Here is a 27694-nt window from a genome sequence, read left to right as displayed (position 1 = left end):
CTCTGTCAGAGATGGAGATATTCTGCTTCTTCCAAGTGGTGCTGCTAATCCAAAGAAAATGTACCCCATGCTTGTTCCCCCTCTCCACTTGCTTCTCTCTGACTAGAACCAGTACTTGGATTTCAACCCAAAATAGGTTCAATGAATGCAAGGCAGAGTAAGAGCTCCCTTATCATCAGGTTGTTTTTTTTGTTTGTTCGTTTTTTGTAAGCAAACAGCACAAGAACATAAGCATGGCTATGCTGGGTCAGGCCAATGGTCCATCTAGCTCAGCGTCCTGTCTTCTGACACTGGCCAGAACCAGATGCTTCAGAGGAAATGAACAGAACGGCAATTTATTGAGTGATCCAACCCCTGCTGTTCACTCCCAGCTTCTGGCAGTCAGAGGTCTGAGGACACCCAGAGCATGAGGTTGTGTCCCTGACCATCTTGGCTAATAGCCATTGATGGACCTATGCTCCATGAAATTACCTAAATCTTTTTTGAACACAGTTATACTTTTGGCCTTCACAACAGCCTAGAGGTATCTTAAAATATTACAGAGGATGGTGTATGAACTGCATCTGTGCCACCCTGCTGGTCGATGATGCTGCCTAGGTAGGTGAAGGACTGCACTTCTTCCAGGGGGTTTCCATTCAGTGTGACTGGGTCATTACTGATGGAGTTAATCTTGAGGATCTTGTCCTTGTGGAAGTTGAGGCCAACCTGTGATGACGTGGCTGCCACTACATTGATCTTCTCTTGCGTCTGCTGTTTGCTGTGTGAGCCAATTTCCACCCATGGCAGAGTCAGGCCCAGCAAATAAAAATACCTGATGGGAGCCACGTTCCCCGTCGGTCTCTAGAGGCAGGTTGCCCTGCAGTTCCCTCTTGCAGCAAGCAGCATGACTGCTGTGCAGTTCTGAGAGAAGAATCCAGTGGCCAGGAAAAACAGATAAAAACTGCGAACACACACACGCCCCTTGGGCCTATAACCAACCCACTCCTGCTGCACTGGGGGGGCTCCCGGAGACACCATCAGTAACATCCACCTCTTGGAGAGGACCCGTCAACCCCCAGCAGAGGAAGAAATTAGAAGGAGAAGGTGGGGCTGGATAGGACACACACTACGCAAGCAGCCAACCAACATCACCAGACAGGCATTGCGGTGGAACCCCCAAGGCAAGCGGAAAAGAGGCCGTACAAGAAACACCTGGCGACGCGACCTTCAGGCTGATAGCATAAAAATGGGCTATACCTGGAACCAGCTAGAGCAAATGGCCCAGGATAGAGGACTCTGGAGATCTGTGGTTGGCGGCCCATACCCCGACTGGGGTGACGGGCATTAGTTAGTTAGTAGTTAGGTGTATGAACCAGCTGGCAAGTTTCAGCTTTTCCCTCTGAAATTATACATACTGCATAAATTAAGTAGTTTTTATAATTTGTCATTTCCATTTTCTTTCAGTAAGAACCATCTTACAATTAAGATTAGTAAAAGCAAGTGTATTAATATGACAGATCATAGCTGACAACTTTAACATTTAAATATTTGCTCTTACACTTCCATAATGAGTTTCATTCTGCTCTGACTCCTTGGCAAGCACACAAACCTCTAATGACAGCGTAACTAATGATACATCAGTTCCCACACAGAAGAATACTTCAATGTTAGCCATTACACTAACGGTGGTTTCCCAGCTCAGCAGTAAAGGCTGTATTCTTTCCTCAAAATAGTAAACAACTAAAGGTTGGCCCCTTCAACTGAGAAACAAACAAACAAAATTTATTGTCACTGTTTTTCTCCATCTGCCTACTAATACAGGCACTGAAGTGCAGCCTTTGACAGCAGTAGACATCACACATACTGCTTTGTAAGAGCACTGTCTGTATTTAGATAGCATATTTATTGGGGGGGGTTAAGCTTCGTATTCTACATAATGTTCCACTTAATGCAGTGATATACCAGAGGAATATTTAAAAGCACACTGTTAAGTTTAGAAAAAAAAGATAACTCATTCATTATTATGATTTATACATAACAGTTAAATCTCACAGGAGGCAGCTTTTTATTGCTCCATTTCCTTAAATGTTAGCGGATCTCAAAATAAGGCCTCCAATTCTTTAAAACAGCAGCGACTTGACCATGGCTATTCTGTAAATCAGTGGCAGAGCTGGGATTAGAAATTAGGATTCCTCCTTCCCAATCCCATGCTTGATCTGACAGACTGTGCTACTTCTCTAAGCATGAAGGATACTCTAGCTCTTTGGATTAATTTGTTTTAGTATTGGTAGTGGTTGGGTGTACATTAGCAAGACATCAGATAACTCATCTTAATCAAAGATACATCAGCACAAATAGAGAGGTTCATACCTTACCAATCACTGGGGAACAGTCTTAGAGCAGCTCAGTCTGTCCTACAACATGAGCTTAATTTGATTTATAGTCCACTTGTATACGAGAAACTGAAGATTAATATACCTTACTTCCCTTTTCTTATCTAGTTTCTTACCTATTTTCAGGATACAAAGACATCTGTACCAACCACACATAATAATCAAGATGTTAGGACACTGTAGAGTACAAGTGGCATTACACCATAGAGACAAACTGTTTTGTAGTAAAAGTACCCAACACACAATTTATATAGAACATTCCCTAATGGAGCATACATCTTATTTCTGACAGATTCCACATACTAAGAACAAATGTTGGAACAGCTTAAGTATTAGTAAATTTTCACAATAAAGTTTAATATGAGTACAGAGCATTCTGGGAATCCAGTTCATAGTTATACTATTTAGCTTAAATACAAAGCATTTTGGAAATATCTGACATTCACTAACAGCATTATTATTCTGTTTGCAAGACATCTACATATGCTGTATATTTCCAGAAGGAAATATATCTAATCAATTAGGTTTTCAGTTCAGAATTAGGAGAATATTTTTCTATATTGCCAGAAACAAGTTCAGTTTGGAGAATACTTTGGTTCTGTGGATTAATAACCCCCTCCACTTCTGCATACCTTACAATATCTCCTCATGATTACATGGCCAGAAATGAAACAGTGTAGAGTAATAATTGTTTTGTCAGTAAACTTCCCAGTACATATCTCAAAATATTTTTTAAAGAAATCAGACAGTTGATTGCATGAGTTTCAGAGTTTTCATAAGATAACCAATTTGTGAAAGTAGCACAGAAATGTGGAACAAAGCAGATAAGATATTTCCTCCTCCTCGCCATGAGGATCCTCCACACACAAAGATTCCATCCTTTTCTCCCAATTTCATTCCTCTTCCACCGCACTCTTAAGGCATTTTATCACAGTCATCATTCTATCTGAGCAGCAATACATGTGACTCTACCAGCAGCCAGTCAATATTACAGAATCAGTCAAAGGTGATACTGCTGAACCCCAAGATAAGATACTATCTGGAGATTAAATATGCTACCTTAAAACTGTCACAATATCAAAGTTTTATCACAGTATTATCTGTACACCTCAAATTATTTAAGATCAAATTAAAAATGAATATCGCCCACACAGAGTTTTTAATCAAACAGCTTAGTAAATTACATAGAAGATGATGTACACACATCTCCACTGCAATCAGTGATGGCACACAGAGATTATCAGGAGTTCATTCATCAGAAAATTAATATTTGCAAAATGAGGAAAGCTGACCTATATGCTTTCCACTCACTTAGCCTAATGTGCCCATGGCAAACATCTTCTTTTCATCATAACTATTCAAAGCAGACAATCCTAACTCTAGCATATTTTACATTTATATACAGGTAAGAAATAAACATCCAAACTGTTTTAAAGATAGCTTGAAAGGAAGGAGAACACTAACCTCAACATTTTCAAAGCAATGTATGGGGAGTTAGGCAGGGCCACCCAGAGGATTCAGGAGGCCTGGGGTCTTCCCCCGCCGCCAAATTGCAGCCAAAGACCCGGCACTTCGGCAGCGAGTCCTGGGGCGGAAGGACCCCCCGCCGCGGGTCTTCAGGGCAGTTCGGCCGCGGGTCTTCAGGGCACTTCGGCAGCAGGTCCCGGGGCGGAAGGACCCCCTGTCACCGAATTGACGACAACGACCCGGAGCGCAAGAAGCTCCAGAGGCCTGGGCCCCGTGAGAGTTTTCCGGGGCCCCCGGAGCGAGTGAAGGACCCTGCTCCAGGGGCCCTGAAACACTCTTGTGGGGGCCCCTGCGGGGCCTGGGGCAATTGTCCCACTTGCCCCCCTCTCTGGGCGGCCCTGGAGTTAGCCCTGTAACCATGACACACCTAACTGCACCTCTGTTCCTTTTATGGCTTCTCTGAGTGAACCTCCAGCTCTCGCGCTTTATGCCTTTATCTAGCATGGGTGGATTTTAGAATTCTCCCTCTCTTAGACCAGGCCCTGGGCTATGGTACTCTGTGTATCAACTATTTTTACCCAGTAGATACAACTGAGTTTAAGAGTTCGGGCACTGTCTCTTAGCAAGAGATGGCTTATTCTGACATCACAGGCGCCGGGTTCCAACTTTCTCGGTGGTGCTCAACCCCCGCTCTGCCCCAGGCCCCACCCCCACTCCAGCCCTTTCCCCAAGCCCCAACCCCACCTCTCCCCACCCCCACTCCATCCCAGGCCCAGCCCCCACTCCACCCCTGAGTACGCCCCATCCCCATTCCTCCTCTTCCCTCCCAACACCTCCTTCACGCTGTGGAGGCAGACAGCAGGCACTGGGAGAAAGAGGGAGGAGTTGATTGGCGGGGCACAGGTAAGTAATCTCCTCTTCGAGAGAGAGAGATGTCCCTGTGGGTGCTCCATTCCAAGTGACTGAAAAGCAGTATCTCTTAAGGAGGTAGGGATTTTGGATCTGGTAAGAAAGCTGTAGACAGCACGGCTCTGACACAGATCTGGTGGAGTGTGTTCTAACAGAAGTTTAAGGATTCATCTTCTTTAGTTGGTAGCATAGGCAGATGCAGGCTGATATCCAATTGGATATTCGCTGGGTAGAGATGGATTGGCCTCTGGATCGTTCTGCAATTGAAATTGAAAGTTTAGGGGAAGCCCTAAAGGGCTTAGCCCTATTCATATAAAAGGACAATGCTCTGTGCACGTCGAGTTTGTGCATCGCTGATTTGTAAGTGTTCGCATGTGGTTTAAGAAAGAAGGTTGGTAGATGGATAGGTTCATTGAAGTGGAAGGAGGTATGCATCTTCGGGAGAAATTTAGCATGCGTTCGGAGCATGACTTTGTCTTTAAAAAAATATAGTGTATGGTGGGTCAGCCATAAGCGCTCCAAGTTCTCCTACATGTCTGGCAGATGAAATGGCAACTAAAAAAGCAGTATTCACGGACAGATGCAGGAGGGAGCATGTTGCAAGCGGCTCAAATGGATGGCGTGTCAAGCATGTGAGGATCAAATGCAGGTCCCAGGTTGAATGGGAGGTCTAATGTCCGGGTATAGGGTCTCGAGGTCCTTGAGGAAGCGCTTTGTGATGGGGTGGGCAAAGACAGTAGTGTCTCCAGTCTTACTGTGAAATGCCGTAAATGCTGCCAGATGTATCTTTATGCTGCCCCTCGATCAAGGCTTCAAATCTGCTTATTAGATGGAGGGGGTTGGGATGGTGCCGATGTTGTGGGGCATCATCGTTGATGCCTGGGTCTCTGGCAGTGTTGCTGCTGGAGGTTGTATGGCCTCGGTTGTTGCTTGTGTGTGTAGGCTGGGTATCATGGGCATTGGTAAGGCTGATATCTGTATTGTTGTCTTCTAATTGCTGGTGTATGGATGCCTATGGATCTGAGCATCAGTCTGGAATCCTTCATTGTGTTCAGCACCTTGTTGGGTTTTGCTGCAAATAACTTCTCGCCATCGAAGGGGAGATCCGCAACCATGTTTTGTATCTCATATGGGAAAGAAGAAGAAGAGGTAAACCATGAAGCCCGACCTATCACTATGGTCATCGCGGTGCAATGCTGTGCAGAAAATAATCTGCCCTTCAGAGACTACTGCTTTGAATTGTTCTCTTGTGCTCTGGGATGTCATTAATAAAGTCCATGAGTTTCCCATAGTTTCTGTGATCATATTTGGCCAGTAGGGCCGCATAGTTTGCCACTCTAAATTGTAGCGTGGGTGATGCATAAACTTTGCACCCGAGCAGGTCCATTCTTTTGCTGTCCTTGTCAGAGGGAGTGGACTGCAAATGCTGCTGTTTGTTCTTTTGGTTGGCTACTACCAGTGAATTTGGTGCTGGGTGTGTGAAAAGGAATTCTGAGGCTCTGGAGGGGCCATAGTATTTCCGGTCTGCCCTTTTGCAGGTAGGGGATATGGTATCTGGGATTTGACAGATATTCTTGGTAGGGTCCATAATGGCTCCATGCTGAAACTCCAACACCTCCTCTAGAGTGGTCTTGAGCTCATTAGCTACTCTTTTGAAGAGGTCCTGAAAATGAGTAAAATCATCCACTGTTGTTGGAGGTGGGGGCATAATAGCCTCTTTGGGTAAAGAGGCAGGATTCTGCTTTTTTTTTTTTTGCTAGGACTCAATGAAGGTGACCTTGATCTGTGCCCCTTAGCAGAACAGTGCTCCTTCCTCCCCCAATTATAGATAATTTACCATCATGAAAGATGGTTTCTTTGAGACATAAGTCCCAGAACTGTGAACTGATGCCAAGCTCAGTAGAGGACTTTTTGAAGAGGTTTTCCCAGACTTATCATTCTCAGCCACTCCAGGAGGTGGAGAGGGGCACACAGACCTTCCTAACAAAAACATTTTGGTGAACCACTCATGCCTTTTGAGTTCTCAAACAGAACAACCTGCAAATGGCACATTTTTCAGGAATGTGGCCCTCAATGTGGCACAAGAGGCAGATGGTGCACCTATCAATAAGTGGCATCATTGCAGCACAAGATGGCCAGCTTTTAAACTCAGAAGACTTCTGTTCTACCATAAGAGCTGGACCAGGTACCAGGAAAGTATCACAAAGAAATTATGAAAAAAGTTTCTGTTTTTCAAAGGGTATAAAGAGACTAGTAAGTATAACTAAGCAACATTAAAACTATCAAGAACTATTTACACTTCAAAGGGTTAATTCCACAGTGAAGAAGAGGCTCAGACACTGCTCAGGTTCTGACTTGTAATCACAAGCAGTAAGAATGAACTGTGGGATAGCTGGGGTCCCTGGCTCTTTATGGCCTCATATGGGAGGCACAAGGATATCTGGAGCACAGGTGCAGCCTCCAACAGACACTACTAGCCAAAAGAATCTGAGCTTGAGTTCATGGACTGCCTGTGCACCAGGAGTGGAATACATATGGAAAAGCACCCAAGGAAGAAATAATAAATTATTACAGAATAGCACCAGTTCTGTCACAAGGGGTATGACTCCTAATGTATTAATGAGTCATGCAACTGAACACATCACATACTCCCCATTTTGAACATTTACAAACAAACAGAAGCACTGCAAAAATATTGAAGACATTTTTTTAAAGAAGTCTTCAAAGAATGATCTCTGTATTATATTGAATATTGCGCTTCAGCTTAGCTCTGTTACCTGAATATAATAAGTAATTGTTCTTATAACATCCCCAGCCCTCACTGAAAGGACAGACTGACGATTGCTTGGGAACCAGAATTTACATGTTCTATTTACCTCCCAGTCAAACTTGAACCTTCCTCATATAATCATTTTACTTAGAAATGCATTCTGTTATATTAATCTGAACTGTGAACATCTGTATTTTGTTTTTTAAATAATCCATGATATATGGTTAGAACATTGGCTCATTCCTCACTGATGATTAATGGCTTGGAATGGCAGATTTTGTAGTTATTAAAACTTACTGTTGCTATGGGCTAAATAAAAAACATGCCTTTGGACCACACTGTGGTCAGAACAGTAGAAAGAGCTAGGATTTTATGGCTAATAAGATAAACAAAATAAAATTAATGTTTAACACAGTGGTAAAATGAGTTTCATTTTAATAAATCCATTCTGACTAAAAATTGGCCAATATAAAGCAGTTATTTGTAAGGAATAAGCACTTAGGCTCCTTTCTTTTAAAATGTGGTTTTATAGACTTCATGGAACTTGCATGTTTCAGTGGTTACCACTGCCCTCTAACTAGGGTCGTACCAAATTCACAGTCTATTTTGGTAAATTTCATGGTCATAGGATTTAAAAAATCTTAAATTTCACGGTTACAGATATTTAAATTTGAAAGTTCACGGTGCTGTAACTGCACAGGTCTCAACCCAAAAAGGGATGGGGGGGGGGAGTTGCAAGGCTATTGGGGGGGTTGCAGTATTGTCACCTTTACTTCTGCACTGCTGCTGGCACCGCTGCCTTCAGAGGTGGGCAGCTGGTGAGCAGTGGCTGCTGGCTGGGAGCCCAGCTGTGAAGGCAATGCTGCTACCAGCTGCAACACAAAAGCAAGGGTGGCATGGTATGATATTGCCACTCTTACTTCTGTCCTACTACTGGCAGCAGGGCAAAAATAAGGGTAACAATACCATAGCATGCCACCCTCACTTCTGTGCTGCTGTTGGTCGCAGCACTGCCTTGAGAGTTGGTTTCCCAGACAGCAGCTGCGGAGCTTCCTGCAGTGAGGGGAGGTTCCCGGAGGTGGGTCTGACCCAGCCCTGAGAGCAGCCTATACATGGGAAAGAGGAAGTTCGGTCCCTCCCCAGCCCAGACAAGACTAGCAGCTAGAGCCCAGTGTACGGCCAGGGCACCCCCAGTCTCCGGCCCCAACGCTCAGGGATTGAAGGGGCCTTGGGCTAGCTGTGTGTGTGTGAGGGATGACAATGGCACCCCGTCCCTGACTAAGGCACCCTGAGTAGTCGCTCATGTTGCTAACCCCCAAGCCAGTCCTGCCCTTCCCAAAAGTGATGACCCCGCCATACCATGGCTCCCTCATTTCTGCACTACTTATTGTGGAGGCATTGCCTTCAAAGCTGGGTGCCCAGCCAGCAGCTACCACTCTCTGGCCACCCAGCTCAGAAGGCAGCGCAAAAGTAAGGGTGGCAATTCTGCGATCTCCTACAACAGACATGGTGGTATGATGGGATAGCCTAATTTTGGCAATTAACTGATCTTTGACTATTAGCAGTAAATATGCCCAATGGCTTGTGATGGGATGTTAGATGGGGTGGGATCTGAATTACTACAGAGAATTCTTTCCTGGGTGTCTGGCTGGTGAGTCTTGCCCACATGCTAAGGGTTTAGCTGATTGCCATATTTGGGGTCAGGAAGAAATTTTCCTCCAGGACAGATTGGCAGAGGCCCTGGGGTTTTTTTGCCTTCCTCTGCAGTGTGGGGCATGAGTCACTTGCTCGAGGATTCTCTGCACCTTGAAATCTTTAAACCACGATTTGAGGACTTCAGTAACTCAGACATAGGTTAGGGATTTGATACAGGAGTGGGTGGGTGAGATTCTGTAGCCTGCGTTGTGCAGGTGGTCAGACTAGATGATCATAATGGTCCCTTCTGACCTTAAAGTCTATGATTCTATGAACAACCAGATTTCACAGGGAAGATCATATGAATTTGGTATGGCTTCACCCAACCTCAACAATTCCTGCAGTGTTGACACATTTTCACCACTGTGCAGCATGGCATATTGTCCCCATAGAGAACTGCTATTGACTAATGTTAGAAGTATTACCAGGGACAGATGTCAGAAGCTGGTAAGGTTTCTAGTGCCTATACTATGGCCTTTTCTGACATCTATTTGCTGGTAGCCCATCTAACAATTATGATATATATCTTACAGTTTTTCAGCCTATGGAATGCATTTTTGGAGACGTTCTTAAAAATTATTACTGTGATTTAAGTAAAGTCCTGATCATAAAACACTCTGTCTCAACTCAGGGAAACAAGAAGCAGTACAATCTGATATCTCAAAAAATATTTCTGTAGGTATCAAAATAAGAGATTTGACTTTGGCTGTTACCATGGGGAGACCTTTCCCTGATTCTCCCCAGAAGAGGCCACTCTTCCCCTCTTACACACATTAAATTAACATAAAAGTAAAACCTATATAAATATAGAATATAAAAAAATTAAAGACATTCACAATAGAACTGATATTTACATTTTTATGCTGGCTTTTAACTCTAATCAAATTCAAGGAAGTCTAACAGTGAGAGAGAGATTTTGTGCTTAATCATTGTGCAATATTTATTTTTTTATTCAATTCAGTGTGATAACTTGAATGAGGTGAGCATGATTTGATCCTCACAATCTGTTTTAGTCTGTCATACCCATTACAGGCCTGACTGGAGAAAAACATTAGTGAAACAGATATCACTGTATCTGCTTGCTTAACTTGGATTAGGCTACCAGTCCTCATGTGACAAAATGTGCAGTTCTGTAATTCCCTAATATCATAGATTCCTTCTGCCTGTGATCTAAACTGGAATTAAGTAGATCATTTCTTCTTAGTCCTTAATGGACATTTACCAACACCATACCACTGCTATGAAAATTGTCATAAATATTAGTCTCTCCTCCAGCTCACATCTGAATTGTTCTGTTCATGTAAATAAGATGTGGGACTCAGTGGGCGAGTATGAACGTATCAAATTATTAGGGCTGTCAAGCAATTAAAAAAATTAATCACGATTAATCACACTGTTAAACAGTAATAGAATACCATTTATTTAAATATTTTGGATGTTTTCTACATTTTCAAATATATAATTACAACACAGAATACAAAATGTACAGTGCTCACTTTATATTTATTTTTATTACAAATATTTGCACTGTAAAAACAAAAGAGATAGTATTTTTCAATTCACTTAATACAAGTACTGTAGTGCAATCTCTTTACCATGAAAGTTGAACTTACAAATGTAGAATTATGTACAAAAAAAATCTGCATTCAAAAATAAAACAATGTAAAATTTTAGAGCCTTCAAGTCCATTCAGTCCTACTTCTTGTTCAGCTCATCTCACAGACAAACAAGTTGTTTACATTTGCAGGAGATAATGCTGCCCACTTCTTATTTACAATGTCACCTGAAAGTGAGAACAGGTTTTTCACATGGCATTGTTGTAGCTGGCGTCGCAAGATATTTACATGCCAGATGTGCTTAAGGTTTATATGTCCCTTCATGCTTCGACCACCATTCCAGGTGACATGCATCCATGCTGATGACGGGTTCTGTTATCTGCTCGATAACAATCCAAAGCAGCGTGGACTGACGCATGTTCATTTTCATTATCTGAGTCAGATGCCACCAGCAGAAGGTTGATTTTTTTTTTGGTGGTTTGGGTTCTGTAGTTTCCACATCGGAGTGTTAATCTTTTAAGACTTCTGAAAGCATGCTTCACATCTTGTCCCTCTAAGATTTTGGAAGGCACTTCAGATTCTTAAACCTTGTCTTGAGTGCTGTAGCTATCTTTAGATATCTCACATTGGTACCTTCTTTGTGTTTTGGGAAATCTGCAATGAAAATTTTCTTAAAATGAACAACTTGGGCTGGGTCATCATCTGCAACTGCTATAACATGAAATATATAGCAGAATGTGGGTAAAACAGAGCAGGGGACATACAATTATCCCCCAAGGAGTTCAGTCATAAATGTAGTTAACACTCTTTTTTTTTAAACGAGCATAATCAGCATTGAAGCATGTCCTCTGGAATGGTGGCCAAAACATGAAGGGGCATACAAATGTTTAGCATATCTGGCATGTAAACACCTTGCAATGCCAGCTACAAAAGTGCCATGCAAATGCCTGTTCTCACTTTCAGGTGATATTGTAAATAAGAAGAGGGCAGCATTATCTCCTGTAAATGTAAACAAACTTGTTTGTCTGTGAGATTGGCTGAACAAGAAGTAGGACTGAGTGAACTTGTAGACTCTTAAGTTTTACATTGTTTTGTTTTTGAGTGTAGTTATGTAACAAAAAAAATCTACATTTGTAAATTGCGCTTTCACAATAAGGAGATTGCAGTACAGTACTTATAGGATGTGAATTGAAAAATACTATTTCTTTTATCATTTTTACAGTGCAAATATTTGTAATAAAAAATAATATACACTTTGATTTCAATTACAACACAGACTATATGAAAATGTAGAAAAATATCCAAAATATTTAATACATTTTAATTGGTATTCTTTTGTTTAACAGTGTGATTAAAACTATGATTAATCACGATTAATTTTTTTAATCTCGATTACATTTTTTGAGTTAGTCGTGTGAGTTAACCACGATTAATCAACAGCCCTACAAATTATAGATTCTAAGGATGTCTACTTCATGCTCCAGGTACCTCCCATAAATCAGACAGCACAAATGGTTGAGATCTTACAATAATTATTTACCTGTCATTTAATATTATTAGAAATTCACCATCTTCAATGCTTTGTTAATTCATACACTATCTCCTAATATATAGTAGCTCCTCCATCCCTTAAACACTCAGGAAAAAGGTGGGTTTTGAAGCATGCCCAGAAGTTTAACAAATCCATGCTCTAGTGGGCCAGGAGAAGAAGTGAAGTTGAAAGTGAAGGGATTAACCAGCAAGCAGCACATCTTTAACAAGGGAGCTCAGGTGACTTGAATTCTACCCAGATATGTACTGGCTGCCAGTGCAGATCCCAGAACAGTGGTATAATATGCTCCCTAAGTGACACACCACTTAATAAACATATGGCCTCATTCTTCAGATTCTGAATGGTTTCAATTAGTATCTCTATTTAGGGCACTTTACAACAGTCTAGTCTGAAGGTGACAAAGGTATGAATAATTATGGCACCAAAAAATGTAATTTGGGCCTCCCCCCCACAAATCAGATAGGGGAAAAAGTACTTTTGGCTACTACTGCAACCCAGCATCCAGAAGTAACTAATTATCTAATAAGAAACCCAAATATAGAACAAGACTTCAAATGGAAGATTCATTCCTTCAATCAAGAGAGATGAGATAATCTCACCCAACTCTTCTGGCTGCTTCCCCAGCCTACAAACATTATCTCTGCCTCATCTACATTGAGCTACAGCCATCGTGCTGTCACCCAAGCTCCAGTTCCACATGCGTTGGATCACTCTTTCCACTGCATAAATTAGGTCAAAGGTGATGGAGACATATCTCGGCATCATCAAAGCAATGACTAAACAGCTATAGGTCTCCTCATCACCACAGTAAACAGGAGATATAGGGCACCCCATAAGAAATATCTCTTGGGGCAGTGCAGTAATTGCCATACACTACCCCTGAGACTACTTAGAAGGAAATGGACAGAGACACTTGAGCAACTGTCTGCAACTCCAGATGTGTCATTAATACTTCATAACAAAGAGCTCTAAAGGCAGCTGGCAGATTTAGAAAAAAATTGGCATGGGCTAATCCATCCATCACTCCCAAAGCAGTTTATATCTGATATCCAGGACTGCTACCAAATTTACTAGGTTCAAGGAAAGGAATTCTCCTTTCTCACTTAGTAAATTGTAGATCTACAAAACAATAAAAACGATGGCCCCCATGTAATCAACAGGTGACAATTAGAGATTATTGTAAAACCCCACAAAACTGTCAATAGAGTGGTCAATTAGCTGAAGACTTCAGAAGCTTCACAAGGTTCTCTGAAAAACTTACTATTTCTGTCAACCTCAGAGTATGGAACCAATATTTAACATCTTGAGCTTAGCTTACAACATGTTGCTGATACTACCTTCTTGTCTACGACAGGAAGAGATGGATACAAGCTCTCAATCACTATGGCCCCAGCATCTGCAGCAGTGTTTTTTCATATCCTCCATAATGTGGCTGCTGAAGTTCTGCAGCTGCTTGCTCAAATAGGAACCTCCAAGGCAGGCTGCAAACTCAATAAAAACACAAAACAAACATGCCTCTCCTATTCTCCCAAAACCACCAATCTGTTGACTTGAAATGCCTTCAGCAGCACAGCAGCATCATCTGGAAGTGTATTTAGAGCTCAGGAGTATGTTGTTAAAAAAGAAATACCTCTTTCATTGACATGCACATTTTGTGAGAATCTTGAAAGGCAACAAATCTCCCTTTTATAGGAAGTATCTTAATGTGTTGGGCTTTTCCAGAGGTGTGTTTAGTACCTTCAATTCCTATTTGGGGTGACAGGAGTTGAGGCCACTCAGCACCATTCAACAAGTTGCAGTGGGTCAGGGCTTAAAAATCTGCATAATTAAAAAACAAAATACATTTCATTTCATGAAGAATGTGAAAGAAGTTGCTTGACAATTCTTAAAAAATATACACTGTTGTTTTTTTCTCCTCACAGAGCTAATTCTTCAGGCCAACTGCCTATAACATTGCTTGTCCGGCTTCACTTATATGAAGTAACATCATACAACTCCTACAAGAAAATACTTCAGACTCTAGTTTTGAGACTAGAAAGAAAAAATATTATTGCCATTATGCTGTATTACTACCTAAATGAAGTGATTCTTGGAGAGAACAGTGTTTCCATTCTTAAACTGCATAATATGTTTGTTTCTAATATGGTTATAAAATATTTATATTGAGTACTTGTGCAGATGCTTCTCTACACCTGCTCTAAGCATCCCTAATATGCAATTAACTTCAGCACCATCACTAATTAGTTTTTGTGTGCTATTTGAAAAAAATTAGAAAATTGCCTTCAGTTTGCCAATAGCTTGCATATATTTTGAAATCTACAAAAGTATGAAGGGACACACCCTCACTCTGGTGGTAAGGAGAGTAATGAACTCTTCTGGGTTCATTCAGTCCTAACGAGGAACTCCTGTAGGGCTTGCTTTGACTGGAGGGGGAGCTTAAAAAGGAAAAACCTGCCACAGGAAGGGGAGGTGAACAGGAAGAACATCTCAGAGACTACTGACCACAGAGAGAGATCAGCCCAGAGAGAGAGAGTTGCAGACCTCACCACCCTTGCAATTTCATGGACCAGCTGTCAAGCAGAGTGCTCCAAGAGGAGGTTCTAGTAGTAGACTAATTAAAAACAGCAGACCAGCTGATAAGACAAGCTCCAAAGCGCTGACTACAGAAACACTGCCTAAAAGGCAGGCCACCTTTGCCTTTAAAAAAAAAAATTAAAAAAAAAATACCACCTCAGGTTCCCCTCTCTTGAAAGGGAAAGACAGAGAAAAGGACCTTTCTTTTGTTTGGAGAACCCCTCGTGTACAACAAAGAGGGAGGACATTACAGACAACTTGGATAGCGGTTGGGGGTGGGCTTCAGGGAACCCCAACCTCCCTCCCCCCCCCGAAAGGTCAAACTAAAGCTAAACCAACTACCTCCCTTCCAACTTCCTTGACAAAAGCATACTTTAGCCAAAAAAGGAACAGAAAAATTATTTGTCAATTGTTGGTCAGATTAACTATATTTTCCTGTATGGAATTTATTTTCTAAAGAAGGAATGGTTACTAATCCTATAGTAACCATGCTTCTTCAAGATGTGTCATCCACGTGGATCTCACTTCTGATACTCTTATGCTCGTGTGTGAGAGATTGGATTATTTTGGCATATCCATTGGGGCCTCACCTGCACCCAGGATGCCTTTGCACCCCTCCTCCAACCAAGGGCATAAAGGGGACAGCACACCCACTGACCCTTAGTTCCTTTGCTAATGCCTAACCCCAGAGTTGTAGGATTCCATAGAAATGGGGAAGGAGATTGGGGTGTAGGATCCATGTGGACAATACATCTTAAAGAACCACAGTTACAGTAAGGTAAATAACCGTTCTTCAAGTAATTGCCTGCATGAATCCCACTTCTTATGACTAGCAAGCAGTTAGCTCCTCATTTTGAGAGGAGAGTTAGGAGTCCTATTTCAACAATTATTGCAGGGCAGTTCCACTGAAGAGGGAGTCTGACCTGGAAGCCTCAGCTAAGGAATAATCCTGACAGAACCTGTGGACTGATCACCACGTAGCCACTCTGCAAATATCTCAATAGTGATTCTTCTTAGGGAAGCAATAGTGGCTGTCTGAGCCCAGGGGAGTGGACTGTAATGTGCACAGGGGAATCTAACCTGGCTAATTAGTAGTAGGATTTTGTACAGTTAGATACTCATTTAGAAGATATGGCCTGACCCTTAACCCTGTCTGCAAAGGTCACAAACCATCTTAGTGAGTTCTTGAAAGGCTTTGTCCAGTCAAAATAATAGGATAGTGACCTCATCACATCAAAGGTGTGTACCTCAGCTTCCTCTTAAGTTGGGTGGGGTTTGAGAAAGATAACTGATAGGTGAATAGATTGACGAATTAAATTCTGCAACATTCTTAGGCAGAAATTTATCTTTATTGAACTTCACATAAGGTGAACAAGCCACAAAAACCTGAATTTTCCGTATCCTTCAAGTAATGATGGGAAACTGAACCTCCACCAATAGACCCCTCGCTTGTAAAGTTTAACAAGGATCAAGTCTATCTCAGGTCCTTTTCAACATCTCCATGCAATTAATAGGTGAACTGGTCAGATGACAGGGACTCAAATGCCAACAATATGCAGATCATACACAGCTATCCTCCACCACATACTACTACACCACTACTGCCTGTTGGGGTTCCCAAGAGCCCTCTTCCACTTGATTCCCCAAGAACTCAGTTTGACTTATGCCAAGTTCCTTATACCTAGGCTTACACTACCAAGATGCCCCAGTGCTTTGATGAGATCAGCTCATGGTCGAAGAACAGCAGGCTGAAGCTGAACCCAAGCAACACAGAGGTGGTGCTGGTGGGCAGAGGAAAGTGTTTTGAAGAGTGTGAAGTCATGGTGCCATCTCCTCTGGTTGAAGATACACACTCACAATTGGTCAATTCAGTCTCTAGTCTGGAGTACTCTTGGATTCCATGCTGACACTAAGTACTCATATAGTAAATCCATGAGTAACACTTTCAACCATCTCTGGTTCTCTAGGAGACTCCAATTCACCTGGTGGTATCACAACCAGGTTGTGGGCGATCAGACCTAGTGGTCAGAGGGGGAGTCAGGTCGAGTTGGGAACCAGAGGGTCAGAGTCTGAGACAGGCCAGAGGGCAAACCAGCAGTCAGGCATCAGGAGGAAGCCGGAATGTCAGTTCTCTCACGCACGGGATCTGGAGCAAGGCAAGCAGGCAGCCTGTATTGTTGCTCAGACAACCCTTTGTCATGGCTTCCTGGTTTACATACCAGTGCCAGCCAATCAGTGATCTGCGAGGAGCTGCTATGCAGGTTCTCCTGGATGGTACTTCCGGCTGGCCCCAGCTTCACAGGATCCTCCTGTGGGAGCCCAGCCTAAGCCTCCTATGCTGAGGTGGAGATGTCAGTAGCCCAGAACTCCCATGGTCCCAGGTTCTAGTCCTGCAGGTTCTTACAGTTGGACAAAGATCTAACCTCAGTTATTCACGCCATTACCTCTTGACTGTACTACAGCAATGCAATACACCGCACATGAAAATGTCAGCATTTAGGAAACTCCAACTAGTACAGTACATTGCAGTGCATCTCCCCAGCAACACAGGCTACTGTAAGCACATCACATCTGTGCTCTGCTCTCTACATCAGCTTCCCATAGAGCTTTAAATCAAGTTCAATGTATCTTCAAAGCAGCTGGGATCAATTGTTTATCCACAGATGCATGTTGATCCTCATCACTCTCCTCCTCCTGTTGCTCTAGGATTTGTGACTGCACCAATTGAGCTGATTGGGAAGGTCTATACTAAGTCTTAGAGAAAGTGGATCTAATCCTACCAGCAGATGGCAATTAATGTTGACTTTTGGGAATAGGGTTGCATACCACAGGGTGCACCTGATTAAAAACAATCTGAGTACTCAACTGGTGGACCTAGGGGAGGATACCAAGGGGGCCTGCTCAGAAAGCAGTCTGTTAAGTTCCTCCCTAATTCCCAGTGTGATATTGTGGAGAGTACGTAGAGTCAAGAGGAGAAGACTCCCTACTATGATGAAAAGGAGTACATGTACTCCAGGGGCAAATCTACGTTTTCTGGTAGGTTAGTGTGCCCTGGAATCCCTTCTACTTGAGAAGTGGAGGAAGTTGGTACCAATGTGACAGTTCCTGCATGTGGTACCATGGTGATAAACATTGGTACTGGAAAACTGGGTACCCCTGAGAGGACCAGTACCAAAGAGTCAGTGCCAGAGAAGATGTGGTCCATAGACTTAGCTGGTACTGCAGGCATTTGTTGTACAATCTGTACTTAGGAACCACAGAGTCTCATCTTAAGCCACTGGCTATCTTCAACTGTGGCGTCTGAGATGAGTCTAACACACAGTGACTTGTGTTTTACTTCTGCAGGCACAAAAAGGGATGACCTATATCTTGGCTCTTGAGGAGGATGTAGCGTTCTGCTGGTTTCAGAAGCTGACACTTCCTTTGACAAGTGAGCCAAAGAGCTTGAAACTGACCTGCAGCTCACAGGAGCACTCAGAGATGAAGCATGTTTTTCCTCCAGATCTGAGAAGGCTTTCACAAAATGCTCCAAAAGGAATAGTTTAAGGCGAGTTTCTCTCCCCTTTGGAGTTATTTTTGCAAAGGAATAACAAATTGAACACCTATGGGAAATTTGCCCTTCCCTCAGGAAAATAAAATGTACCCATTGTTCAGCAGAATAGCCACATCAGACGAGGGGCAAGTTTTGAACCCCAGGGATTTCACTTCTCCCAGATAAGCTAGAACTGCAGTACAGGGAAGCCCCTAACATTAACAATTATTTTCAGCCAATGGGTGTAAAAATCATCAGAAAAAAATAACTATACTATCTACAGTATACTATATCTCTGTACTAGCGTAGACTTGTTACATATACAAAAGGAATTTAAGATGCATACTGTGCATGAGAAGCAGACACTGCCAACTGTTCCATCTCACAGCCATCAGTGGTTAGAAGGAACTGAAGGAAGGCCGGGCCCACTTCATCCCTTATACCCTTAGGTGGGGGGGGGGAATGAGGGTATCCATGGCAGAGCCACAAAAAAATCTCCTCTCACATGACTGAGGTGCATAGACACTAGAATTGGAGTTCTTGCGTACAATTACTCAAATAAGTTGTTTCTTGTAGAACCATTTATATCAATACTAGGATTTCTGGTTAGAAAAATGACATTTTACTTATAAGCAACTAGCTTATCATTGTCAGTGACTCCAAACCTTGGGACATAAGGGGAAAAATGACTGTCCCAAATATCTGAGACAAAATAAATCTTTACTGGACTATATCTATGAAGTAGACAGTCCCACCATTGCAATGTCTTTGCATTTTTCTTAAAATTCATCACCATTGAAGCTCAACTGATGGGAACACTAGCTTGGAATGGTCATCAGTAGGGCCCTACTAAATTCATGGCCAGGAAAAACATGTCACAGACTGTGAAATTTGGTCTCCCCCATGAAATTTGGCTATTGTGCCGGAGGGGGGAGGTCGCAGTATTGCCATCCTTACTTTTGCGCTGCCTTCAGAGCTGGGCAGTCAGAGAGCAATGGCTGCTGGCCAGCACCCAGCTCTGAAAGCAGCACCACCAACAGCACATAAATGAGTGTGGCATGGTGGGGGCAGGAGGGCTGTCACTTTTCAGGAGGGTAAAAGGTAATAATTGGAGATATAACCATCTCCTAGAACTGGAAGGGACCTTGAAAGGTCATTGAGTCCAGCCCCCTGCCTTCACTAGCAGGACCAAGTATTGATTTTGCCCCAGATCCCTAAGTGGCCCCCTCAAGGATTGAACTCACAACCCTGGGTTTAGCAGGCCAATGCTCAACCCACTGAGCCAACTTTATGGGTGGGCTATGTAGGTGACTGCTCAGGCTGCCATAGTTGGGGTGGGGTGCTGTGGTTACCCTCCCCACACACAGCCAACCAGCCCCAGGCTTCTTTAACGCCTCCAAACACTGGGGAGGGGCAGGGCTGGGGGCACCCCAGGGCTGGGTAAGAACCAACTCCGGCGGCAGCCCAGAAGTAAGTGTGGCAATACTACACCATGCCACCCTCACTTCTGCGGTGCTACTGGCGGCAGCACTTCATTCAGAGCTGGGTGCCCAACCAGCAGCTGCCACTCCCCTGCCGTCGATCTCTGAAGGCAGCACTGCCGCCAGCAGCAGTGCAGAAGTAAGGGTTGGCACTACTGTGACCCCACTACAATAGCTTTGTGACTCCCTCACCCCCATGATCTCCTTTTGGGTTGGGACCCCCAGGGTTACAGCACCATTAAATTTCAGATTTAAATATCTGAAACTGAAATTTAAGATTTTTAAAATCCCATAACCGTGAAATTTACTAAAATGGACCATGAATTTGGTAGGGCCCTAGTCATCGGACATTTTATCCACCTTGCCAACTAACCATGCTCAGAGTGCAGCAGTTGTTTAAGCAGTGGCCTGTCTATGCTAGCACTCTCATCCTTGCTTCCACTGCTGAAGCTGCAGTGCTGGTAATGCAATGGTAAGAAATCCTAAGAAAAATGCTAGAACGAATAGAGCCAGAATGCCTGTGTCTTGCATGTGCAATACTGAATATTTTTTGCAACAGATGGCAATGAATGTTTTGCTTTTGAAATGGTTCTCTTTACTTTTTATCTCCTATGCACATTTGGAAAAAATATAAATATTCCCTATATATTATTTGAGATGTACAGCACCAAGTGAAAAAATGGAAATATAGCAAATAGCTTCCATTATTTGAGCATTAAGTGTATTACACATTTGCATTCTGTGTCATATATTACCTTAAAGCATGTACTCTTGGCATCTCAAAGGCACTTTCAAAATTATTAAAAAAAATACCTTGCCTAAAGAAAATTACAAGATAAGCAGCTAGAGAAAAATTCTTTAACACTGATAAGTAGAAGATTAATTTGAAAATAATCCTAAAATTTTTTGCCAAAATGACACATTGTTTTCAGCAGTCTCCCACTTTATTTTCCAAAAGAGATTTCTCCCATTACTCTTACATTTTGCAGAACTCTTCTTACTCTATTTCTTCTAAATTTCATATTAAACTGTTTCTTTCTCCCCTCCTCTTATACAACATATGGCAGAACAAAACCCAGAAGAAAATGTAGTAGAGAGCACAAGCAGAGCAAGCCAACATCAGTTACCATCTCTCAACACTAACAGTTCCAGAATCTTTCATTTCCAGCTACTCCTTATCTAGAGAATACTGTTTAATTAGGAATTTCCTGTGTCCTTGAACTGACACTTATTTTAATTACCAAATATGTAACTTTAAACGTCAAGAATCCTAATAAGTAAGGCTCTCAAAAGCCACTGACATATAAACAATACAAAGATTGTGTATTTGTTCATATTCTACTCTGTACAAATTCTGTGTCCCACGGTCATCACCCCGGTATCTGAACACTTTCTAGTAGTACATTAAGCCATGTGACTAATGTGTCATTTTCCTTTCATCCTCTCCCCAGAAGGAAAAGTGTGCACAGTGCTTTAGATTTACACACACACACAATTATATGTTTATGTTAAAAAATGCAAGGTCAAAGAAATGCACCTTGAACTTAGAACAGAAGGTGATGAGGTTTGTGATAGTACATAGCTACTATGGCAATTCATCCTCTCTTGGGGTGGTCTGCAAGAAAGCTCTATCTGAAATAACAATATCCACAGAGTCAGTTTGACAAATATGTAAATGCTGTGTTAGCCTGCTAGGCTCCAGATTTACATAAACAAACTGACATTCTGGGACAGTCACTATCACACAATTTATAACTGCTTGTGCAATGAATGAGCCTGATCTTACAGCTCTTAATCACATGAGCAAGGACTGGATTTACTATTTTGTTCATTATGTACTGTTTCTTTCACATAAATATTGCAAACCACTCTTGGCAAGAGAGAAACTATATGTTGTCTTGAAGTATGTAATAATAATTTCACATTCTGTTTACTGGTTAGTACCATGGACATTACAAAAAGATTTAAATTATCAATGCAATTTTTAAAGAAATACATATTAAAGTTTTCAACTAATACAAGGCCTGATATCTGTAATCAATAAGACTGTCATTTAGTACTGAACTTTTATATAGAAGTCAAGCTATGTAGTAAATACCTAAAACAATAACCAAAACATCCAAGCTATGCATCTCCACGATGGAATGTAATCAGGAATTGAGGAAATAAACACATCTATACAAGAATCATATATTAGGCATGTAGAAATACAAGTGAACAACACACATATCCCCAGAATACAATATGCAATCTTCTGCATGAGCTGCACTTAAGTTGAGTATTCACAGACTAAATAGAAGAGAGGCACAGAGAGAGAGAGAGAGAGAGAGAGAATTAAAGCAAATGATTGACATTGGGCATAATTTCTTTCCAAGCAAACATTCTGGATGACAATTAATTAGAAAAAATTATGATCAATGTCAGACTACTACACATCAATTTCCAACAAATGACATGCTAAGTTCTTGACACGAAAACAAGTTAGAGTGGATGCCAATCATTAAGTGTGCATCAAGATGGAAATCTTTTCACTGATACAAACAAAACTGCTACAGATTCCAAAATATGTAATTTGTAAAATGAAATAGCACCTATAATAAGTGCTCAAAGTATGGGCAAATATCAGTAGTGTTTTTTTCTTGTAAACACATCATTTGTTTGAGATACTTAGGAACATATTATTCTTGCCCCAAATTCCTTCTCTGCAATCTAGATGTCAGATCCCAAGGAATGTTTTAAGATGACTTGCAAAACAGAATTTATTTGTTTTCAGGACATTGTATACTTGAATGAAAGTCAGTCCCTTTAAATATATTTCCAGAAAACCTTCAGAAACGTAATTTAAATAAAATATTTTTTCATAACAATTTATTCAGCCCACAGTAAATTAAAATCTGATAATAAAATACAAAGTTTTTCAATAATGTATTGCTACTATTAATATATCAGTAATTTGAAACTATTTGTAATACTATAAGTGTCACTGGTTAGGCACAGGGCAAATGATGTTCAATGTCCCATACTTGCAGAGTCTCCTTAGCAGTAGAACTAGTATATTTCCATTGTGCAAACTTTGGGATAGATTCTGGGGGGTACCACACAAGGGTGTGAAGCCACTTCCCTTCCTAGCAAAGAGCCTTGTGGGATAGTCGCATGGATGTATACGCAGGATTGGTTCAGGCAGGGATCGTCAATCTTGGGAAAAAGGTGGGGGAGGGACTGAGGGATTTGTTGTGTTACATACATCATCTTCCTTTTAAGCCTGTGATGGATGTAAGGAGGTACAGGGGCTTCTCCAGGTACTGAAAAATGAAGCATGCATGATTCTCCTATGAATCTTCTCTCTTTGACAGGATAGGGATAGGGAGGAAGAAGTAGATGTGATCTATCTTCACTTTAGTAAGGATTTTGACACAGTTCCATGTGACATTCCCATAAGCAAATTAGGGAAATATGGTCTAGATGACATTATTAGGAGACAGGCTCTCAAAAATTTTCCAAAGTAAACCACACCCCGTCCCATTTGTGTTCACCCAGCACAACCTCTTCTCCCACTCACAATTTCCCACATCCATGCGGCGATTACAGCAAGTAGTAAGGTAAGTGTTTTGTCCCTTCTTTAGAAGGAGAGTCTGGATGCCCAAAGAAACAGCTTGAAGAAACAGTACCATCTGCCTAAGGATCCCTACCCCTCAATCCAGCCAGGTGGACTCAGGGACAAAAACCTGCTGTGAGCAGCCAGCCAGAAACGCAGCTGACAGCAGCAAAGAAAAGCATCTAAAGAATGGATCTGCAGCCCGTGATGTCAGTCACATTCCACTGCTTTTTTACAGTTTCTACTATGGACGTTTTTCCTCTTTGCTGATTGTATGTTTAATCCCACTCCCTCCCTCAGTCTCTTTACTTCAGTCTCACTCCACCTGCCTTCCATGCTCCCTTCCCCTCCCCCAAAACACGCACTTCCTCTTTTTCCTTATCCCCTCACTTTAATGTCCACCTTCCTTGCCTCTCTTTTCAGCTAACGGCCTCCCCATATAACCAGACAGTAAAATAAAAAGAAACAAAAAAATCATATTTCAATCATGACATTTGCAAACCACCACATTGTTCATCTTTTCACCCTTTTTTCACTTTGTCTATTTAGATTGCCAGCTCTTTGGGGCAAAGGCTGTCTCTTATTCTATGTTTCTATGGTGCTAGAACAATGGTTTTACAATCTCACCCTAGGCATTATCACTCCATAAATATTAGTAGTATTTTTTATTAATTGAATTACTGGAGAGCCTAGGAGCCCTAGCCATAGATCAGGACAAATGTTGTGTTTTGTCAATTTTCTCTGGGAAGAAATTGGCAAGATGCTGTGCAGACAAAGAGGCTGGAGGAAGGGAGGGTTTGAGAAGTGGGTCAAAGGTGTGGAAAGGGAGTCTGGGATTATGGTGTGGGATTCAATAAAGCTGGAGAAGTAGAGTTGGGTTTTAACTGCAACAGGAGAGAATGAATTGGTAGTGATCATGGGATTTCAGCCAGAGACACTCTTCAGTGTAAGAACAGGAGCATAGAAAGTGCATGCTAAGGGTAAGCCAGGGCAGATTTTATGATGGAAGAGAAGGGAAAAGGAGTCAAGGACTGGAGAGATATTTAGCTGTAGGGGTGGGATGAGTCATTAACATGGAAGCTGGAGTCCCCGAGGATGAATGTAGGAGATTATGAGAGAAAGACAGAGATCCAAGAGTTGAAATCAGAGAGGAAGGCTGGTGGTGAGGAGCTGGATGGATGGTAGATGACAATGACAGGGAGGGGGAGAAAAGAGTCAGAGGCAGAGATTTTGGAAGAGGGAGAAGTTGGAAGCAGCAGGAATAGGAGAGGAGAAGCCCAACGCCACACCATAGTCTGATCCAGGACAGGGAGAGCGAGAAGCAGAGAGACATCTGAAAGAGACAGCAGCTGCAGTGTGTCAGGCTAAGCGATCCGTATCTCTGACAGTCAAGAGATGGAGGGTTTGAGATATGAAGAGGTCATGGATGACATATATTTTCAGAGATGGAGTAAGTATTCCTGACACAGCAAGAGAGAGGAGGAGAGAAGATGGAGGTGGATGTGAAGTTAGGAATGGTGGCAAAAGAGGGGTAGTAGTGGTGGTGGGGACCAGAGTGGGAGGTGCAGTGGGGACAAAGAAGGGTGGAATGGCAGGTGAGGACTGAGGCAAATGTCACCAGAGGTGAGAAGGATGCAAAGGAGGGTGTGGATGTGGAATCTGGATTTGTGCTGGTGGAAGAAGAGGGGAAGATAGGGAGGGAGAAGGGAAGAGAAGTAGGGAGAACTGGTGGTAACTGCAGGGGGGATAGTAAAAAGGATAGTGAAATAGAGCAGTTGGGGGAAGACAGGGGCAGGATGGATATTGTTATACAGAAGGGTGTGATGAGAGCCAATGGTGAGTTTTAGATGGACCAGGGTACAAAAAGTAGTAAAGAAGAAATAGTAGTAATGCAACAGCTTTCTGTGATCACCAGGAAGTGCTCTGCTGAACACCACTAGAAAGTTTGGGAGCCACTCTAGTAAGAGAAAAAGGCAAACCTCTCAAAACATTGAAGGAAAGCTAACAATACATCAATGGATAGAATCATCAACAACACTTAAAGATAGCAGCAGTTTTACAGGTCTGATCTGGGGAAAAAAACTAATATCTAACCCTAAAACATAAATAAAGTCTCACAATAACAATCATCTTAATTTTAAAGCATTCTGAAGCCTAAATAGCCCTTTTAAAATCACGTCTACAATTAAAAAAAAAGGACTCTAATAGTAATATGTAACTAGGACTGAAGAAAGAAGTGGTAAAATTTATAATTTTACAGGTCTTATAAATTGATTTTAGCCATTATTACATTACACATAATTCACTGAAGGTGACAAAATGCTTATTTGGTTAGATAGCTAATGTATCCCTGAAGAATAAAAGATACTTTAATACATCACTTTGCCATAAAGGTGCTATAGACAGCAAAAGAACATTTTGTCAACTTCAGGAAATAAGAGAACTATTAAGAATTATTTAAAGCTTCATAAAGCACCACGAAAATGTGCAACTGTCAATAAGGGTAGACATTAATCTTTCCATTCCCTTGAACACATTTTCACTGTATTGTGCTTCAGCTTACCAGATGTGCATTTTCATGTAACCGGGACTGCATGTTAAATTGCTGAGGTAGAGGTGAGAGCTTTAGAGAACTAACATCCCTTGAGGGGTAAGGTTCCACTAAAAGAATCATCAATGCTACAGGAGAAAAAATATGTCACCTGCACTTTTCTATACATTTTGCAGCTGCCAACCTGATCCTTCTTCCACTACCACAAGGACTGCTGAGGTTAAAAATATCCTTTTATTTCAGATATATGGGAGGAGATATTATAGGCTTTAAAATCACTAGTGCAAGGGAGAAAACAACCCAGAGGCAATATACAAATACCATCTGGAATAAAAGATCTCTTTTTTCACTCCAATGGGAATCCTCCAATGCAGCAATTACAGAACTGAACAGACTTAGTAAAATAGGATGACTTGTAACCTTTAGCAAACTAGGCTCTTTAGATCAAACCAAGCGTGAATAAGACAATAGGAGCTTGTTGCTGTGTTTTAATTGGTATTTTTTCCACTACTGAATACTTTCAGTCTAACTTGTTACAAAACCAGCTTGCCACTTATGATATGTATTACATATAAAATCAGAAATCAAAATAATGGGACATTTGCATTACTTATGTGTGGGGAAGCTACAGATAAGTTATGTGGGTCACGCCAAACAAGTGATAACACCATCTTTATACCACATCATCATAACAACACATTATGCAGGCCAAGATCAAATCACATAGTCCTCGGGTAGGGGAAGGAGGGCTTGTGGCGCAACGTTTACCAACCTTTATTCACTGAGAATAGACACTGAGATACAAAAGTTACATGACAAAATGCCACTGTATAAGAGATAAGAAGACATAGCCCCTGCCCCAAGTTGTTTACAATCTAGATAGCAGGTTTAGATAATGTTAGAAAATGGCATAAGGATCCATTTCCCTCTACCTGGAAATGCAGCTCTATTTTTAAACACACTGATTTTAAAACAGCATGTGTAACCCCCTTTACATATGCTTATGTCAAATGTGCTCAGTTCACACATTAATGTATTTCCCCTGGCTGAAAGGCCTACAAATGAACCTTTGAAAAGCAAATTAGATTCTTTTATTCTCGTGGATCATCACTGACATTAAAGGTTTTGCAGTAAAGTCCTTTGTGACTACTGTGCAACTACAATTGTCTTCAAATTATGATCTCATTGACACCTCTGTAGCTCAATTACTTTCAATAGGATCACACAGATATAACTGATTGAGCTAACTTCTGAGTGGCAACAAGAGTAGAAAGCACTAAAGGCAGTAAATATGACTATGAACTTTTGGACAGGCATCTCCCTTCACCTAGCAGGGCTCAGCATTTCCCCTCTGGTGGTGGGGGCCTGGAGTAAATCAGTCCCACTCCAGAGAGTTTTCAAGGCATTTACAAGGTGGCCCAAAAGAGTACTCTTCAGCCAAACAAAAAGAAACAAGTTCACAACACAAAAAGGGAATACCTCTCCCTGGTCCCTCTCTATGTTGTTGCTTTGTTATGCTAGTCTCTGGGTGCTAGTCATCCCCCAATCAGTCTGTTAGTTCAGTTGTTTCCCCTTTAGAGAGGACAGCAGCCTTCCAGCCCCTAGCCCTGCTGCAGCTTGTCTCTCCTCTCTTTCCTTTT

General features: G+C 41.9%; 1 protein-coding gene across 27 annotated transcripts in view; it reads right to left on the bottom strand.

Annotated features, from left to right (window-relative positions):
• ATRNL1 (attractin like 1) overlaps positions 1–27694 on the bottom strand; it is a 1032651-nt gene that overhangs the window by 616865 nt on the left and 388092 nt on the right. Inside the window, exon 24 of one of the 27 annotated variants that reach the window (XM_039547671.1) lies at positions 14025–14139. The exons of the other annotated variants lie outside the window; for them this stretch is intronic. Within the exon in view, the coding sequence (XP_039403605.1) occupies positions 14132–14139 (8 nt within the window). The 3' untranslated portion in view covers positions 14025–14131. Of the gene's footprint in view, positions 1–14024; positions 14140–27694 lie in introns of those variants that run through there. 27 annotated transcript variants of the gene reach the window in all.

This window comes from Mauremys reevesii, linkage group 7, assembly GCF_016161935.1.
Source record: "Mauremys reevesii isolate NIE-2019 linkage group 7, ASM1616193v1, whole genome shotgun sequence".
NCBI classification, from domain to species: Eukaryota; Metazoa; Chordata; order Testudines; family Geoemydidae; genus Mauremys; species Mauremys reevesii.
The sequence above is the reverse complement of the archived record's forward strand: the minus strand, read 5'-3'. Positions and strand labels throughout refer to the sequence as shown.